Consider the following 20,120-nt stretch of genomic DNA (forward strand, 5'->3'; position numbering starts at 1 on the left):
CTTAATGAAACCATCAACTGGACATTAGCTAAGACTGTTGAAATTTGGGTGAACGATTCAGCGCGTTACTTCAACCATTAGTCTTAAATTAGTCAGTCGCCTCATTGAGATTTTATTAGCGTCGCGTTGATGTTGACAAAAGCATGGAATAGCACGTGATACACATTGCACAATAGGAATTAAAATTCAAAATTTAGGTGCTCCCGAAGTATGCGAACCAAGATGGCGGACATCGGAACGCAACATGGGTAACAGGTTAGGGTTAGGCGATAATTTTTTTCAAATTTTCTTTATTTTAGTCCAATTATCAGTTCGAAGACTAGCCAAGAGCCTTCCGTAGTGTTTATACCTAAAATTATGGCCTAACCCTAACCTAGTACACATATTACATTCCGATAACCGCCATCTTGGTTCGCATACTTCGGGAGCCCCAAAATTTATTTATTTAGGCTCAAGTATTTTCGTAAAATCACTAATCACGAATATTATTAGTTTCTCATATACCAAACACATAATGAAGAGATACAATTATTTATGTTCGAGTGTATAAAGCGTGTTATATGGAGCAAGGATTAGATCATTGTTGTTATTCATAAAAATCATACATGATTATACATGCCATCTTGAATTTAGTCGTAAAACAAATATTTATTGCCAACGATCAAAGAAGAATTGTTATTAAGAAGCCCTTAATCAGTTACATCCATCTAATGATTTTCAAAATTACAAAAAAGGTGGAGGAATAATATCATCGCAGTTTTTAACTCGTCTATTCTGATCATCGTAAAATTCGGCTTTACACCCGCTACAACCGTGTACTCGACATTTTGCTCCAGGATATTTTCTGCAGACTAATCCTTCGCAAAGGTTTATGCACTTATGCATTGGTTCATTGGGGTCACACGGTCCTAAAAATAGCAAATGTCGAAGTATTTAAAGGTTTAATTAGCAATATAAAAAGTTTATGAACAATTGAGATTAATAAAAGCTGTGTTTCCATCAAGCACTTTATTATTACTAGCCAACTGACTCCCGCAGTATTTGTAGCTGAAATTATGGCCTAACCCTAACCTGGTACACATACTACGTTCCGGTGTCCGCCATCTTGGTTTGCATACTTCGGGAGTACCGCAAAATTATTGGGCCACTCATATTATTGTTTATAGACATGATACAAGCGCTCAACTTTTGACAAAGCTATTTTCGAAATTAGTATGCAGGCAAAATTAACGATATAATGATATTATGAATTCTTATGCAGATGGTTTTACTCACTTGGTTTTGCAGTGCAATGAGTCCCACAGAACAAATCACAACACATGTAATCACTTCTGCAGTCACTGTTTGTATCACAAATCTTCGGACAAGCTGTTTGAGAAACTGGTGCAATAGGTGCCGGGCAGCGATAGACTTGGTCTAAAGAAAGAATGCAGTAATAGAAAATGATTTCCAAAAGCCGACGACCAGAATACCTGATCAAGGCTGCTCGGAAAATGACGGATTTATGTATTTTTAAGACCACGTGTAGCCAGAATATTGTGCGTAGGCTACTGTATTTTCAGCAGGCTTCTCGCATGAAGGCAATTTCCTCGGTATCGAGTATTCAGACAGGTGAAGATATATATATAGAACACGCTACCATTTTTTAATTGTGTATTCAACATGTACAATAACATAGATGCACTTTATTCTTACTAGGCACTTCTTGACATTCTGTACCGCGTCCATTTGAGCAACATATCTTGCCATTACGACAGTCAAGATTTGACTGGCACCGCTTTCTAGGACGTCCAGGCTTTTCCGTAACTATTTGACATCTAGGATCCGTGACTAAAGTCATAAGAAAATATTAGTAAGTAACTTTTAAAACATTAAAACTTGTGGCATTGTTTTATTTATTTAGTTGAGGCATTATAAAATAAATTTTTACTGCTCTGAAAAGCCAAGCTTTCGAGTTTTCAACGAAATTTTAAATACAGCTAAAGGATCTTGGCTCAATCAGTGCATGCGATGTTTGTGGTATGAATACGACTTCGAAATCACTTTGTAGCTAATATTGAATCCTTAATATCTCAAATTTAATCCGGAAGTATTTTTGATATAGGTTGGTCATATCGTATGAATTAATTTTTAAAAATGCGGCTAACAATACTCAAGAGATTAACGTAATCGCAAGGAGAGTTATCGAATTGTATTGAAGTAAATAAATTGGCCTTTAAAAGTGACGAACAAACATGTGTTCAATGACAAATTGGGGATAAATACGTACTTTTGAAGACGGCTTTTCTGAGTCTGTTTTATATGGTCATTTTAAAACAATTTTTATCCGTCAACTACTGGGCGATAAAACTTCAAGAATGGCTTCTAGGGGCATATGCTTATGTTCGATTCCACAAGTTGGCGCTAACGATCAATTTTTTGTAAATATTCCATACATGCCAGCCAAATTTGTAAAAAAAAAACATAATAGAGTTACGTTGTGTCCAGCGGAGGCTAAGTGATAGTTTTGTTATCTAATTATCTTTAGTCCTAATCTCATGTAATCTTTAGTGCTCTCATGTCATTTTCCGAAAAAGATACCACAATATTATTATATATGGACGGAACGACCACCTATCATTACGTATTTGAGCTTCGAGTGATTTACATCATCGTTGATCAAAATCATTCAATCATTCTAAAATTCGAATAAGAAATACTCACATGGAGGTGATATACAATTTTGTTGACATCCGTTACTGCAACAGATATTCCCCCTTTGGCAAACATCATTAGAGAAGCAGGATGGGTGAAGGCAACGTCGAGCATGAAGTGTTCTTATAATTTCTGGATCTGGCGCGGGGCAACGTTTATCTAAAATATTTATCAAGATATAAAAAATGAACTAATTACATATTTTCAGTACAGTGTTTCGCATGACGTTGTGCTCTTATAAGTAGCGCAATATTACCAATGAGGCGATATTGACGGATTTGTCCAATGCCATGTAACAATTATTTCATCGCTGAAGAATAAGATAACTGATCCCAAAATTTAAATAATCAATTAAACTCTATATTATTACCCAATAGTGGATATACACAAGTTGAACCACATCCGTTGCTACAGCAGATTTGACCTTCCCGCTTGCAGTCACTGTTAGAAGAGCATGAAAAAATGCAGATTCCGACTTGATCTCTTGAAACACTTGGGCATTTTGGATCAAATTCTTGAAACAAAAAATCATGAAAAAAAATCATATATAATACTCATGGAGCAAAGGAAGAAGTAGAAAGTGCATGGAATACTGAAAGAAAATACAGGAAAATTAGCAAGTTTAGTAAACGAAAGTCTTGTGAAGTAATTTCTATAAATAAGTAATTATGTCATTATGCCACAAAATAGGAGACCCAGATGTACAAACGTTTTAAAGTATAGTGTGCTCATATTGATGCTTCTAAAACGACGGTTAAGAAGAACTAAAATCAATTTATAATAACACATACTGTATCCGCCGCATTTACTCTGACATTTCTGCAAAGTTTCGAAGTTGTTGTCATTTCCCTCACACCCTCCGTAGAAGAATTGTTCACATGCTTGACTTTTAGTGTTGAAAAAATACCTTGAAATCGCGGCTTCACAGGGTCCTGAATCCTTTGGTTGCTTACAAACTGACATAAATTATATATCATGCAAATTTGATCGTGAGAATAATCATAAAGGTATACACAGGCTGATGCACGATAAAAATAACTGCGGAACTCGTGAATCAGTAAACTAACTAGATACATGAATTGTAACGCGGTTTGATGTTTGGAAATAACGGCTTGTACTGACGAAATGTCATCACTATGAGCAGATTTATATTTGTATCAGACACATAGAAGATTCATTCACGTTTGTATAATAATTTCATCGGATCGTTGGTACAAAGCACCACCGAAAACGATTAAAATAAGAATATTAGTAATTATCCGGGTTAGAAAGGCAGATTGCGGTGGAAATTCATATTTTCAAATAATTTCTAATTCTGAACCTAACCTTAACTGAACAATTACAAATTTGGTATTTCAAAACGTGGCAGGGGTGTTTTTCTTCAATCTCACATTTTTGCATTAGTGGCGGGGGCTTCGTAAAAAAGGGCCGTTTCATCTTCTGCTGAACAACTGAATCAAAGCATCTTTATCAGAATTGAAACTTCTCGAAATAATTCTAATCATTTTTGGTATTTTTATACAACAATATATTACACTGTACTTACTGTCGTGACCACAAGTTCTTTGACATTTCTTCAAAGTTTTGAAATTATTTTCGTTCCCTTGGCAACCGCCATAGATGAACCGTTCGCATCTTTTGGATTCAGTGTTGTAATAATATCTTGGCATATTGGCTTTGCACGGTCCTGGATATTTTTCTTGCTTGCATACTAATATGAAAATAAATGTAGTGACGAAATATAACACTGAAATACGTAGGCATATGTATAAATTTAGCCATTTTTCCGAGAAAAAGAAGAAGTCTGCAGCTCTTAAGAAATATAGAATCAGTGTAAGAGCGTTGCATATCACATGTAAAACCACAATAGCAGGATAAAACTAATATCTCAGAAATAACAAGGAATTGAGTAAAGATATTTAGGTATGATGTGAAATGATAAAGTGAATTCAGAAGAAAGAGACAAGAGGAGGGGGGGGGGATAGTCAACGACGTTAAACAACAAATGAAAAACCTTTGAGTCAGTATGATATATATTCAGTACAAAATTTACCTGGTTTACAATTGACTTCGTTTCCGAAACGATCGTAGAAAATAGCCTCACATTTTCCACATGTATTTGTACGACAAACTGCTTTGGGATGCCTACGGCATTTCTTCTGTCGACAGGGATTGTCGGAGCATTGCACAGGTAGTTCACCGTTACGACATTCGCCTTAATAAGCAACAAATACCAATAACTAATTTATTTACACTCTAAGAAATATTTACCGGCAATCGCCTGGCATTACATATTACTGGGATGTAGTTGTGAAATTTTAATGCGATTTTAAGGTAAATATCACAAGAATTTTCGGTAAAATTGCTGTTGATCACCTGCGAATTTTACAGGATTTCCCTAGTAATCCTTACAATTTCTTTCCGGTAATTTTCACCGGCAATGCGTAGTAATATTAACCGACGCTAGCCTGTGAATTTACATTACAAATTAGGTGAATTTACATTCAGAACCCGGTAAAAATTACCGTAAATATCCTGGCATTACATTTTACAGGATATGATCAGTAAAAATCACAGATTATTGTATGAAACAAGGTTTATTCAAAAAATAAAAGTGAACGTGAAATGAATTATAAAACTTGGAAAAATGAGAAATTGTATAGTGAAAAGTTAGAAATGCGAGGTAGACAGAAACTTCTCGTTGAAGAAGTTTATGCTCGCAGGGTATCCGTTCACATAGTCACTTTAAACAAGTCTCTATAGACAGCCTCTGTGAGAGAATATTCTATGGCAGAGGGGGAGTCTTTCCGGGTTAGTGTTGCCCATGCTGATTGTATTGCATTATCCATCTGCTTTTACGAACTCGTGGTATTTTATTCTCCATATCTTCAAGTTATCTGAAATGGAATGTACAAAGAGTTTTACCCAAACAACTCCAAAATTTAAAAATATTACTTAATTTTCGAATAAGATTTAACATTTTGTAGTATTCAATCAATCAATCAAATTCTTTTGCAAGTTGGAAATATCTGAAATTATTTGATTGCATGTACTATTCATTACATCTTTCACCTATCCCACCTTTCTATAAACTTTCATATTTTCTTTTCCTCTTGGAGTTCAGGGACAAAAATCTGTGGGCAATCAATCGATACAGACTTTTCCAGTATTACCAAACTTTGTAGATCAGATGGAAGAGGTACCTGAAATAGTATTTAAATGGAATAAAATTAAAAGTCCCTAAATGATAAAAATTACACTCCTAATATTTTATTGTCAGAGCAGATGAGAAAGGTTCTCTTCTAACAATTTAAAATTAACATTATAACTAACCTCAAATACTTCTTCCTTGAAATAACATGTTAGTAAGAATCTCAAATATTATGAAGCCTTAGACATTGAATTTTTCACAGTTCAGGGTTGGGGCAGTCAATTTGTTCATGCCTGCATAATCAGATTCTTCAGTTTCTAAAGAGAAAACACTGTTAAAAAGAAATGTATTCATTCCCCAACTTCATTATATGTAATAGACTATGTTCAAATTCGGTCTTATTCAAAAGAGAAATTCAACTATATTTACAGAATTGGTTCTGGTAAATATACAGAATAAGATAGATAAATATTGTTTTGATAAATTTTCTATTCATAGTGTCATAAGTTAAAAGGAAATCTAGTGTTTTTATGTCAGATAAATGTGAATTGCCTAAAATTGCTCTTTTTAAAATGAAACTGTTCTGAATTAGTCCTAGAATCAATAATTTAAAATATCATAATCAAATACAAATCTGTCTGTCTGTAGATGATTTTCAATCACTGAATCAGTATATAATTATATGAGTATATAATTAATTGATACCTGTTTATTTTAATGCCATATTCTTCAAGCCACGGTTTTGGGGTGTAGAGCAACGTCACCTCTCTCCCTGTCTGCCAGTTCATGTGTTTCCTGTAGTCCAGCCTGCACGTAGTCCGAGTTTGCGATCATCATAAAGCTATTGATAATTTGACGGTTTATCTTGATTCAGTAATTAGATGCTAACATTTCAAAGTCTAGAGCTGGGAAGAGGGCATATTCAGATATTGTATTGCCATTTTAACATTTGCCAGTCTACTGACAATAAAAATTCAGATTCGGAAATACGAATCAAGCTCTGGCTGTGTTAAATATCGCCAGGCGTAACATGGATCTGCGGATTTACTGATGTAAGCTAGTCCAACCAACCTTATACCAGTACCGTATACTGCTGTACTGTTATAGCCAGTATGTATTCAAATATATATATATTAATTCAGTTATTGGTACGGTAGATCTTACCCTACTTCCCGACTGTCCCATACTGCTATAATCACACTGAACAATACATTAATAACCAGCACTAAACAACACGACACCTACACTGACATTATTGAATCTAAGATGCATTGCCTTACAGAAATACTGCCAACGCAGTACTGCAGTAATAACAAAAGCGACCAAGATATAACTGTCGGCCGACCAAATATCGAAGTCCAAAAGTCTGGAATTCATCAAATGTCAAATCAAACGGACAAATTAAGGAGTGAAGCAACAAAAAAAAACGCGCGTGATTAATTACGCGTTTGAAATATAGCTTCTGATAGGCTGCTATCCTTAACCAATGTGCGCGCGCAACATTGACTAACGCCACGCCTCCAATGTCTGTGATTATTACCGACATTTGTCGGTGAATCAGTTTATCGACCTCATTTTTTAATTTTTTACCCCTAAAATGACGGTAAAATTTACCGAACATTTCTTAGAGTGTATATTAAATACTATTTTGTGTAATTATTAATGAAAATTGTAACGTGAACATTAAATCTCAAGCGTATTGTATATAAATTTCACCATAAATAATGTCGTCAGCAATGAGTACATTTATATTTGCTGAGATTCAATTCAATTATTGGCGTTCGTATCGAATGAAATTTTGTCCAATATATTTAAAACGAAAAATTTGTGGCTAAATTATTCGGATCTGAAATATTTGCAGAATGCAAATGCAAGGGATTAGCATTACATTTATTTTTATTTGGTGTTTGTATTTGTCCATTTCTCTGTGTAAAAACAACTCGGCACCATTCTACTCACATTTTTCTGTGACTTCATTGTTGAATTGGTCAAAGAAATGAGGTATACATCCGAAGCAAGTTGGTCTGCATGTTGCTTCAACTTGTCTGGGACAAGTAGTTACATCACACGCTGGCGGTTTGCAGGCTAGCTGTCCCCCACCTGGACATCCATCATCTTTGTGAAAGATCAAAAATATTTTTAACCCCATTGCAAATGCATTTTCAGATAGAAATCGTAGTAGAGAGAACATGGTTAGATAAAATATACACATTAAAAGCGTTAAAGCAAAATATGAATCTTTATAGACTCTAATACAGTTGTTCAAAACAAAACTCACAATAAGCATCTTTGCAAACGCGGCCGCATCCGTTGGAACAGCATAACTGATCCCCTGGACAGGAGTAATCGGTACAGAGATCTGCGCAAATACCGACCGTATCCGGCGGCAGTGATGGACAACGAGGTCGCGGTATGTTAGGTACATCTAAAATATAGTAAATGAGATCGATTACCATATTATGTAACAAAATATTGTGCAATTCAGTTTGTGTGGTTACAGTGTTTAATTGCATGCATATTTATGTGTTTCCAAATTATTCTACGTATCATAACTTTATCCTTCTCGGATTTTGTAGATTTGTTCTGTGGTCAAAGTTTTAACATGGTGACTACTGTTTGCGTTGCATTATCGTACTTCGTCCTGAGACAAGGTTGTATCGGATATTCTTCGGGTGTACAGGGGAATCGAAACAAACTGAACACATAAATTTCCAAATTACTTGAATTACGAAAATGAAGAAAACCCATCTAATACTTGAACTCCAGTTTGTGTAGGATTGTACTCTAAAAAGTCAGCAATCTATAACGTTTTGCCCAAAATTTATGTTCTCTCTAGATTATTTCAAAAGACCTCGGTTTTATTTTGTTGGTGACCCTGGGGTTTTTGATCGCAATTTATCTCAAGCTGACTATCTCATTTTTGCGATAGAGTGTCTCTACGACATTTGCAGGTTCAAATTATAATACTATTAGGCCGAACATTTCACATTATACATGAATCCGACTTTTTCATAAAAAATCTTAACGTGACCTTAAATTGGTGAGGTTTGCTATCAAAAGATCGACGGTTAGATTTAACATCTTATAAATTAATGTATTACAGTGATGATTGTATTACATAATTTAAATAACAGTTTCAATAAAATAGCAGAAAAATTTACTCACAATAATTGTCATTTGCAACAGTGCACGCCACAAAAAGCAAGTTCATCGCGATGTGCAGCTTCATTTTAATAAGTGCTATGTCGTTTCACGCCAGGTGTCGTCTGAACAATAAATAATAACTGAATGAACGTGTTTTTATGTACTTTTTCACGGGATTAATTTTATTGGTTGCACAACTGTCTGGTAATGTTGTTTTTCGCAAATAATTTTTTTTTTGTATTAGGTGATAGCCATGAACTTGTAACAGCGTCGCGAAGTCGTATGCGGTTACCGAAACAAATATGACGTAGTGGCTTTCGGATTGAAAACGAAACAAACATCAGTCTTTTCACCTGCGTTTGGCAGTATTTTTTAAGCTGAGAAAAAGCTTAAATGAACTTATAAAGATCAACTGTTGATAAATTGCGAATATAATCTAACTTTATATCAAGCCCGTGTATATTATATAGTCCATGATTGGCTGCTGGTAGTTCGCACGAAGCTGATACCGGCTCTGCTGCAGAATATCTAAGCATACATGTTGGCTTGGAAAGTGCTGCGTTCTGATGGGTTATGTTTCCAACTATCCGAAGGTACTGTGGTGATTATGTGTCGTGGTGTCATCAATTTTTGGCTTTATTAGACCCACGGATAGATTGCAACAATCGATCTTGAATCATCATCTATTACATCACAAAAGTGAGATGGCGCGTTTTATAAATATCGTTGTATGCTAGGTTCAACAAAACACTACGTACAAACTACGAGAATTTTTCAACCACCCCATGACTTGTTCTTCTCGAAACTCCCGGGTAGAAACGTTTGCTCGTGACAATACGCAATTAAATGTGGGCAGATTAAATACATTTTTATTGTTATGACAATTTTTAGTTTTATTCATAAATGTCTGAAATACCCTCCACACGAATGTCATTTCACTTATGTTCTAACAAATAATTTCTGACTTTTCCCCTTTTTTTTTCTTTTTAATCCAAAATAATTAGCTTGACTTCAAAATTCGAGCCTGACAATGTCGTGTATTTTCGTTACTTGTTTTCACTTCGTTTCGGTAACTAAATTAATTTAGTATGAAATTAATGGATTCAACTATTTGCAAAAATAACGCAGAGAAGAAAATTGAAATTTTGGCAAAATATATATGTACTCAGATATGATATGGGACAAAATCTGATGAAAATTTTTTTTCAAATGTTGCCTATATTGGAAAAGCATTGCAAAAGTGGAGATATTCATTACATTTGGAAAAGTTTTCCGCAATCACAAATAAACGGCTTCAGTATTTCATTCTTCAACAGAATCATAAAAACTTAATCGAAAACACCAAAAGTGAATATTGAAAAAATTCGAGCTGAAATGAGTTAAGGTGGTGTGGTCCAAGTTTAAAGCGACGCAAAAATTTTCGAGGAGGCTATGCGGGCCGCATTCGGGGAAACCTAAAAGTGATCAAAATACTTCGAGTTCAGTTACTTTGAATATATCAAAAAATGCGAGTTTTCCCGTTATAATCAGCCTATTGTTATGTTGAATCCGTGACGTTCTTATTATTTTTATGTTAAGAAAGATGTATGAAACACAAATGAAACGATGTATTGTTTTTGCTGTTGGTTTCTGCTTCAGATCTGCGTTTCGTCACGGCTGTCCCATGATCCGCGCTTGAAAATAGGGGTGTGTTTGTACTAAATTAAACGTACAAAACTTCTCTCCAGATGAGGAGTTGCTTGGTGCGAGCTTAAGGTGCGAAATTAAAATGAAAAGCGCAACCAGGGTTGCATGCGGCCTGCGTGTCAGGGTTTTGACCACCCTGAGTTAAGACATGAGTTAATCAGATCAAATCATTCGCTGGAACGAATCAGTATAGATTTCAAAGCCTTGTTTCCGATGTGTTGTTTCGTTTTGTTCGGCGAACACAGTTCTTTTTAATTTGATTCAATCATGTAAGGAAAAAGGATATGACATCTGTCACAGCGATGCAGTGCCTTCCCTGTTTTGACTGGTGGGATTACCAATATTACATGTACGAGCCCGACTCTCATGCACGGTTACTTGGCTTTTAACGACAATCGAGTCTGGGTTAACTTGTCTACTCTCGAAAGATATTACACTTCATCGAAAGACTGAACCTCTCTACGATGTATCAGGAGGTAAAGTGAATATTTTATAAGCCAACTTCAAATATGCGCTTGTGAGTCACTGAGATGGAAGCCAGGCGACTGTTTCTGTAAAAAGACCTGCACCATTTTCTGACAAATCAAAAGCTGAATTTAGTGTAACATTCTTTTACAGAAATGGCATATATTTTGGTTAATACTGGTTCATCTTGAATTAATTCCACTGTCAATAAAAACTGCCATAGATGATGGTATAGCACACTTCTTTCTCTCTGTAGTCTAGATTTAGAAGAATACGAAATAGGCCGGAATGTTTCACAAATTATTCAAAATTATTTACCAAACAACTTCTCGAACGCCCCACAACCATGAAATACCCACATTATAATTGCATATATTAGGAAATCAAAAACCGTAATGAAACCATCGGCTGGACATCAGCTAAGACTGTTAAAATTCGTGTGAGCGATTCAGCGCGTTACTTCGACCAGTCTTAAAACGTGATACACACTGCACAATAAAAATTAGAATTCTAAATTTATTTAATTAGGCCCAAGTATTTTCGTAAAATCACGAATCAGAATATTATTAGTTCATCATATACCGAACACATAATGAAAAGATACAATTATTCATGTTCGAGTATATTAAGCAAATTATATGAAGCAAGGATTAAATCATTGACTGTATTTATAAACAGCATACATGATTATACATGTCATCTCGAATTTAGTTGTAAAACAAATATTCATTGCAAACGATCAGAAAGAATTGTTATTATTCAGCCCTCAATTGATTACATCCATCTAATAATTTTCCAAATTATAAATAAGGCGGAGGAATAATGTCATCGCAGTCTTTAACTCGTCTATCCTGATCATCGTAAAATTCGGCTTTACACCCGCTACAACCATGTACTCGACATTTTGCTCCAGGATATTTTCTGCAGACTAATCCTTCGCAAAGGTTTATGCACTTATGCATTGATTCATTGGGGTCACACGGTCCTAAATATAGCAAATGTCAAAGCATGTAAAGGTAATTAACAATATAAAAATTGATGAACAATTAAGATAAATAAAAACTGTTAACAGTGATTTTATCAAGTACTTTATTAAGCGTAACTAAGCCAATGATATTTGGGTTGCGGTCAAAAATGAGTATTCCCGAAGTATGTGAACCAAGATGGCGGACACCGAAACGTAGTATGTGTACCAGGATAGGGTCAGGCCATAACTTTATTCCAATTTTCCTCATTTTAGTTCTATTACGATTTCGGGAACTAGCCAAGTGACTCCCGCAGTATTTGTAGCTGAAATTATAGCCTAACCCTAATCTGGTACACCTACTACGTTCCGGTGTCCGCCATCTTGGTTCGCATAATTCGGGAGTACCGAAATTGAATGGGCCACTCATATTCATGTATAGTAACATGATACAAGCACTCATGTTTTGACACAGCCACTTCCGAAATTAGTATGCTGGCAAAATTTACGATATCTCGGGTACTGATATTAAGATTTCGTATGCAGATGGTTTCACTCACTTGGTTTTGCAGTGCAATGAGTCCCACAGATCAAATCACAACACATGTGATCGCTTCTGCAGTCACTGTTTGTATCACAAATCTTCGGACAAGATATTTGAGAAACTGGTGCAATAGGTGCTGGGCAGCGATAGACTTGGTCTAAAGAAAGAATGCACTGATAGAAAATGATTTCCAAAAGCCGACGACCAGAATACCTAATCAAGGCTGCTACAAATGACGGATTTATGTATTTTAAGACCACGTGTAGCCAGAATATTGTGCGTACTGTATTTTCTGTATTTTCAACAGGCATCTCGCATGAAGGCCATTTCCTCGGTATCGAGTATTCAGACAGGTGAAGATATATATATATATATAACATGCTACCAATTTTTGATTGTGCAATTCAACATGCACAGTAACATTCATGCACTTCATTCTTACCAGGCACTTCTTGGCATTCTGTACCGCGTCCATTCGAGCAACATATCTTGCCATTACGACAATCAAGATTTGATTGGCACCGCTCTCTACGACGTCCAGGCTTTTCCCTTGCTATTAAACATCTAGGATCCGTGACTAAAGTTTGTAAGAAAATACAGTAAGTAACTACTGAAACATTAAAAAATATTGAAATTTCTTAAGATTTTAGTTTCGGCATTATGGAATAATTTTCTACTGCTCTAAAAGCCAAAAACCGTTGGTTCCAGATTAAAAAGTGACATACGGTGTTGTGGTATGATTACAAGACTTCAAAATTACTTTGTACCTATCAATGGATCTTTTATATCTCAAATCTAATCCTGAAGTATTTTTAATACATGTTGGTCATATTGTGTAACGTAATTTTCCAAAATGCGGCTAACAGTACTTAAGAGATTAACGTAATCTCAGATAGTATTATTGAATTGTATTAAAGTAAATAAAATTGGCTTTAAAGCTGACGAACAAACATGTGTGCTGTGAATAATTGAGCATGAATACGTACTACTAGAGACAATTTTTCTGAACCTATTATGTATGGTCATTTCAAAACAATTTTTACCCGTAAACTACTAGGCTCTAATACACGAATGGCTTTCTAGAAGCGTATGTTCTTTCTAGAAGCGTATGTTCTATTCCACAAAATAACGCTAACGATCAATTCATGTTTGCAAGCCGACGCGCGCAAAATTGTAAAAAAAAAATTAAAGTTTCTTGCATGTGCGTCTATTGAACGCTAAGTGATAATTTCAATATCTAATTATCTTTATTTCTAATGTTTTCTTATGTAATTTACCGATAAAGATGCCATCATATTGTTTTAAATAGATTTGAGCCCCATCGTTGAACAAAGTAATTCACTAATTCTAGAACTCAAATAGGCAATACTCACATGGAGGTGATATACAGTTTTGTTGACATCCGTTGCTGCAACAGATATCCCCCTTTCGGCAAACATCATTAGAGAAGCAGGATGGCTGAGGGCAAATTCGAAACGGGAGTGTTCTTATAATTTCTGGATCTGGCGGGGGGCAACGTTTATCTGGAATATTTTTCAAGATATAAACAATAAACTAATTACATATTTTCAGTACAGTGTTCCGCATAACGTTGTGATCTTATAATTAGCGCAATTTTACCAATAAGGCAATAATAACGGATTTGTCCATTGTCATGTAACAATTATTACATCGCTTAAGAATAAGATAACTGATTTCATATTGTAACTAATCAATTAAACTATATATTCTTACCCAATGGTGGATATACACAAGTTGAACCACATCCGTTGCTACAGCAGATTTGACCTTCCCGCTTGCAGTCACTGTTAGAAGAGCATGAAAAGATGCAGATTCCGGCTTGATCTCTTGGAACACTGGGGCATTTTGGATCAAATTCTTAAAACAAAAAATAACAATCACATCGTAAATAAAAATCATGCTGCTAATAGAGCAAAGAAAAAAAGTGGGAACTGCATGAAATACTGATAGAAAATACATGGAAACATAGTAAACGAAAGTCTTGTTAAGTAATTTCTATAAATAAGTAATTATGTCATTATGCCACAAAATATGAGACCCAGATGTACGAAAGTTTTAAAGTAGTGTGCCCACTGCTCATATTGATGCTTCTAAAACAGCGGTTAGGTATAACTGGAAACAATTTATAATAACACATACTGTATCCGCCGCATTTAATTTGGCATTTCTGCAAAGTTTTGAAGTTGTTGTCATTTCCCTGACACCCTCCGTAGATGAATTGTTCACATGCTTGACTTTTAGTGTTGAAAAAATACCTTGAAATTGCGGCTTCGCAGGGTCCCGAATCCTTTGGTTGCCTACAAACTGACATAAAATGAATTATATATCATACAAATTTGATCGTGAGAATAATCATATATGTATCCACAGGCTGATGCACCATAAAAATAACTGTGGAACTCGTGAATCAGTAAACTAACTAGATACATGAATTGTAAGGCGGTTTGGAAATGACGGCTTGTACTGACGAAATGTCATCACTATCAGCAGATTTATATTTGTATCAGACACATAGAAGATTGATTCACATTTGTAGAATAATTTCATCGGATCTTTGGTACAAAGCTCCTGCTAAAAACACCACCGGCAACGATTAAAATATGAATGTTAGTAATTATCTGGGTAAGTAAAGCAGATTGCGGTGGAAATCCATATTTTCAAATAATTTCTAATCCTAATCCTAACTTTAACTGAACAATTACAAATTTGGTATTTTAAAACGTGACAGGGGTGTTTCTCTACAATCTCACATCTCTGCATTAGTGGCGAGGGCTTCGTACGAAAGGGCCGTCTCATCTTCTGCTGAACAACTAGACCAAAGCATCTTTATTAGAATTGAAACTTCTCGAAATAATTCTAATTCATTTTGGTATTTTTATACAACAATATATTACACCGTACTCACTATCGTGACCACAAGTCCTTTGACATTTTTTCAAAGTTTTAAAATTATTTTCGTTTCCTTGGCAACCGCCATAGATGAACCGTTCGCATCTTCTAGATTCGGTGTTGTAATAATATCTTGGAATAAGGGCTTCGCACGGTCCTGGATCTTTTTCTTGCTTGCATACTAATATAAAGATAAATGTAGTGACAGAATATAACACTGAAATACGTAGGCCTATGTAGGAATCTATAGCCATTCTCGCGAGAAAAATAGGACTGGAATAAATCTGCAGCTCTTGGGGAAATATATCATATTGTATATAGACTAAGTGTAAGAGCGTTGCATATCACATGTAAAACCATAATTGCAAGATGAAGCTAATATCATATATATAGTAATAAAATAAGTGAAGGTATTTAGGTATGATGTGAGATGAAGAAATAAATGAACTGAATTAGGAAGAAAGAGACAAGAGGGGAGGGAGATAGTCAACGACGATAAATAATAAACGAAAAACCACTGAGGCAGTATGGTATTTTTTAGTAAAAAATTTACCTGGTTCACAATTGACTTCGTTACCAAAACGATCGTAAAAAATAGCCTCACATTTTCCACACGTATTTGTACGACAAACTGCTTTGGGATGCCTACGGCATTTTTTCTGTCGACAAGGATTATCAAAGCATTGTACAGGTTGTTCGCCGTTGAGACATCCGCCTTAAGCAACAAATTCAAAAATATTTTGTATAATTACATGTTGATGAAAAAGTTAATGTAAACATAAACTCCCAAGCGTATTGTATATAAATTTTACAATAATTCATATAGTCAGCGATGGGTATGTATATATATTTGATAAGATTCAATTTAATTATTACCGTTCGTATCGGATAAAATTTTTGTCCAATACATTTAAAACAAAAAATTTATGGCGAAATTATTCGGTACTGAACTTCTTGCAGAATGCAAATGTGAGGCATTAGCAGTAGGCTACATTTTTTATTTAGTGTTTGGATTTGTCCATTTCTCTGTCTGAAAACAACTCGGCACCATTCTACTCACATTTTTCTGTGACTTCATTGTTGAATTGGTCGAAGAAATGAGGTATACATCCGAAGCAAGTTGGTCTGCATGTTGCTTCAATTTGTCTGGGACAAGTAGTTACATCACACGCTGGCGGTTTGCAAGCTAGTTGTAACCCACCTGGACATCCATCATCTTTGTGAAAGATCAAAACTATTTTAAACCCCATCACAAATGCACTTTTAGATAGAAATCGACAAAAAACAAATATTGAGGTAGATAGAACATGATGGAATTAAATATGTATACACATTAAAGGTGTTAAAGCAGAATATGAATCTTTATAGACTCTCATGAAGTTGTTCAAAATAAAAACTTACAGTAAGCATCTTTGCAAACGCGACCGCATCCGTTGGAACAACATAACTGATCCCCTGGACAGGAGTAATCGGTACAGAGATCTACGCAAATACCGACCGTATCCGGCGGCAGTGGAGGACAACGAGGTCGCGGTATGTTAGGTACATCTAAATAGTGAATGAGATCGATTACCATAATATATCGCCAAATATTGTACATATTAGTTGTTTGTGTGATGGTTACGGTGTTTAATTGAGGGCATATTTTATTGTTCCAAAATTATCCTACGTATCATATATTTATTCTTGGATTTTGAGAATACTTTGTGTGGTCAGAGTTTAACATGGTGACTACTGTCCGCGTTGCAATATTGAACTGCGTCTTGTGACAAAGTTGTATCGGATATTCTTTGGATGTACAGGGGAATCAAAAAACCGAACCCATAAATTTCATAATTACTTGAATTACGAAAATGAAGAAAACTCATTTAATACTTGAACTCCAATTTGTGTATGGTTGTGCTCTCTAAAGTCAGCGATCTATTACGCTTTGCACAAAATTTATGTTCTCTCTAGTCTGGATTATTTCAACTGGCTTGGTTTTGTTTTGCTGGTGTGTATCTGCGTCATGTGCAAGTGCAAATCGTAACAATATTAGACCGAACATTTTACATAATACATAAATCCAACTTTTCAATTAAAAGTCTTAACGTGACCCTAAATTGGTTAAGTTTGCTATCAAAAGATTGACTATTAGATTCAAAATCTTATAAATCGATCTATTACATTGTGATTAATGTATTACCTAATTCAATAACAGTTTCAATAAAATAGAAGAAAAATTTACTCACAATAATTAGCATTTGCAACAGTGAACGCCACAAACAGCAAGTTCGTCGCGATGCGCAGCTTCATTTTGATGATCGGTTGTTTTACGTCAGATGTCGTCTGAATAATAAATAATAACTGAATGAACGTGTTTCTTAAGTACTATCTTACGGGATTAATTTCATTGGTTGCACAACTGTCTGGTAATGTTGTTTTTCGCGAATATTTTTTTTTGTATTAGGTAATAATCATGAACTTGTAACAGCGTTGCAAAGTCGCCTGCGGTTAGCGCACAGATATCGACAAGTGGCTTTCGGTTTGAAAACTAAACAAACATCAGTCATCTCACCTGCGTTTGGCAGTATTTTTGAAAGATGAAACAAAGTTTCTACTGAGGCCTTAATGACCAAATGCTGATCAAGTGAGATTGTTCTTAATATAAATTCACATATAATATATCTTGAAATAACACAAAGTAACCCTATATCAAGTTCATATTATACGGTAGTTCAGATAAAGCTAATACCTGCTATGCTATCTAGTCATGAATGTTGGCGAGGTATATCTGTATAGGTTATGTTCTCAATTATCGGTAGGTACTGTGGGCAGTGGTGGTGGGATTCAGCCGGTTCGCACCGGTTCTATAGAACCGTCTCACGGAATTCTATGAGATCAGCGAACCGGTTAGCATTACTAAAAAAACATGTAACAGGACCGGCCGAAAAATATGACTTTTGTGATGGAACAGCCTGACAAAAGATTCGAATCCCACCACTGACTGTGGGGATTATGTGTCATGATGTCATCAATTTTTGATTTCATTAGAGTAGACCTATGGATAGATTGCAACAATCGATCTTGAGTCATCATTTATTACATCACAATAGTGAGATGACGTGTTTTATAAATATTGTTGTATGCTAGGTTCAACAAAACACTACGTACAAACTACGGGAATTTTTCAACTAATAGTTCGTGACTTGTTCTTCTCGAAACTCCCAGGTAAAAACATTTGCTCGTGACAATACGTCATTAAATCTCGGCAGATCAAATATAATTTATAGTTATGAAATTTTTTAGTTTTATTCATAAATGTCCGAAATAGATTACCCTCCACACGATTGTAATTTCACTTATGTTCTAATTAATGAGTTACAGACTTTTCCCGTCTTTTTTGAATCCAAAATAATTAGCGAATAAAACTTGCCTTCAAAAATCGTGTATAACGATGTCGTATATTTTCGTTTCCTGTTTTCACTACGTGGTGATCATGACTTTGCAAATTCTGTTTACTGTTAAAATCGATTTGGGTAGTTACCAAAATACGGGTATATTTTCACTTCGTGGTAAAACAGCGTTAAGTAACTTACAGGCTGATAATTTCGAAATTCTCACCAATAATTCGCAATAATCTATGATTACCAAAACATTTTCAGTTGTGCACCAAAATTAAACAACTTCTGGAAACAGCAGCTTAACTTGTGAGGGCATTACATCAATGACAGTGCTTTCCCATTTCGATTCAATGCTTGGGTTGCCAATTCTGACGGCTATTTTGAATGCTGAAATTAGGGTCGCTAAAGGGCTGTGGAAATCAACAGATGTTGGATCTCTTGGTCACCGCTTCATAATTATTGGCGTAATCAATGATGGATATCAAAGAAGCAATACTCAAATAGACGGATAAGATGTTCGCACATCGGTACCGTACTCAATTTTTTAGTTAAAAACACCGAAGGGCAAGCCTGATGGAGGCAGACAAACGTGGCGGAATAAATTGTTCTCTTATTTCAAAAATTTAAAATTTAGGGCAACACTCAAGTTTTATTACATATTTGAGCTTATTAGCTCGTTTTTGTACCTAATGCACTTGCGTAATATCTTGCCTAATTTTTTTTTACGTGGATATAAAAATCTATTTTACTGCCATACTGCATTTACGACTGCGAAATATCGAATTTTACGTTCACCGTTGGGACAAAAAAGATTTTTCACATGAAATACAAAATATCACTTTAAAATGATGTTGAAATTTTTTTAGTATTAAATGAGTAATCATTGATCGAGTAATCTTATGGAAATAGTGGCCGACTTTGTGAGTGAAAATATATATATATATATACATATATATATATATATATGCGGGTCATAGTTTTACCATGTTTTTGCCTGCACGTATCTGTGTTATATTTATTACGTTATCGAAAATTTACTGCCTTTCTCGATTAGTTTGTAATCTTTTTGAATTGATCTTGAGGAATAAATAGCTGATATTTCCGCAACTTTCACTGAAAAATGGATTACTAAATATTAGTACGTTTCCAGTAATACTACGTGACTAAACAGATCGTCGA

General features: G+C 35.0%; 2 protein-coding genes and 1 long non-coding RNA gene across 4 annotated transcripts; all 3 read right to left on the bottom strand.

Annotated features, from left to right (window-relative positions):
• Positions 1–358: 358 nt before the first annotated feature.
• Positions 359–9,132, bottom strand: LOC120335224 (uncharacterized). Its single transcript, XM_078119514.1, has 11 exons — positions 9,011–9,132; positions 8,124–8,270; positions 7,805–7,960; positions 4,748–4,909; positions 4,241–4,405; positions 3,486–3,650; positions 3,065–3,208; positions 2,704–2,853; positions 1,696–1,830; positions 1,276–1,416; positions 359–908 (listed from the first exon to the last, which is right to left on the bottom strand). Exons 1-11 carry the CDS (start codon positions 9,072–9,074, stop codon positions 724–726), a joined length of 1,614 nt encoding a protein of 537 aa, XP_077975640.1. The 5' UTR covers positions 9,075–9,132; the 3' UTR covers positions 359–723.
• Positions 5,273–6,715, bottom strand: LOC144431408 (uncharacterized). 2 transcript variants are annotated; one of them, XR_013479986.1, is made up of 4 exons: positions 6,551–6,715; positions 6,028–6,162; positions 5,776–5,897; positions 5,273–5,591 (listed from the first exon to the last, which is right to left on the bottom strand). It is a non-coding gene; the product is annotated as an uncharacterized LOC144431408 (long non-coding RNA). The 2 variants fall into 2 exon arrangements; XR_013479985.1 differs by lacking the exon at positions 6,551–6,715 and having other exon boundaries at positions 6,028–6,441.
• A 2,504-nt stretch (positions 9,133–11,636) lies between the features above and the next one.
• Positions 11,637–17,949, bottom strand: LOC120335194 (uncharacterized). Its single transcript, XM_039402683.2, has 11 exons — positions 17,790–17,949; positions 16,960–17,106; positions 16,619–16,774; positions 16,112–16,273; positions 15,575–15,739; positions 14,809–14,973; positions 14,383–14,526; positions 14,022–14,171; positions 13,091–13,225; positions 12,665–12,805; positions 11,637–12,125 (listed from the first exon to the last, which is right to left on the bottom strand). The coding sequence occupies exons 1-11, from the start codon at positions 17,851–17,853 to the stop codon at positions 11,941–11,943; spliced, it is 1,614 nt and encodes a 537-aa protein (XP_039258617.2). The 5' UTR covers positions 17,854–17,949; the 3' UTR covers positions 11,637–11,940.
• Between the last annotated feature and the right edge of the window lie 2,171 nt (positions 17,950–20,120).

This window comes from Styela clava, chromosome 13, assembly GCF_964204865.1.
Source record: "Styela clava chromosome 13, kaStyClav1.hap1.2, whole genome shotgun sequence".
NCBI lineage: Eukaryota > Metazoa > Chordata > Ascidiacea > Stolidobranchia > Styelidae > Styela > Styela clava.

Bases quoted from the DNA above. Each gene is read 5' to 3' on its own strand.
- LOC120335194 (XM_039402683.2), bottom strand. From the start codon at position 17,853: ATGAAGCTGCGCATCGCGACGAACTTGCTGTTTGTGGCGTTCACTGTT. The intron at 15,740-16,111 runs GTAAATTTTTTA...TCTTTATATTAG, and splicing joins CGAAGTCAATTGTGAACCAG to TATGCAAGCAAGAAAAAGAT. The intron at 12,126-12,664 runs GTGAGTGAAACC...TGCTATATTTAG, and splicing joins TCATTGCACTGCAAAACCAA to GACCGTGTGACCCCAATGAA.
- LOC120335224 (XM_078119514.1), bottom strand. From the start codon at position 9,074: ATGAAGCTGCACATCGCGATGAACTTGCTTTTTGTGGCGTGCACTGTT. The intron at 7,961-8,123 runs GTGAGTTTTGTT...TCTTTCACAAAG, and splicing joins CGTTTGCAAAGATGCTTATT to ATGATGGATGTCCAGGTGGG. The intron at 3,651-4,240 runs GTAAGTACAGTG...AATTTATGTCAG, and splicing joins AAGAACTTGTGGTCACGACA to TTTGTAAGCAACCAAAGGAT.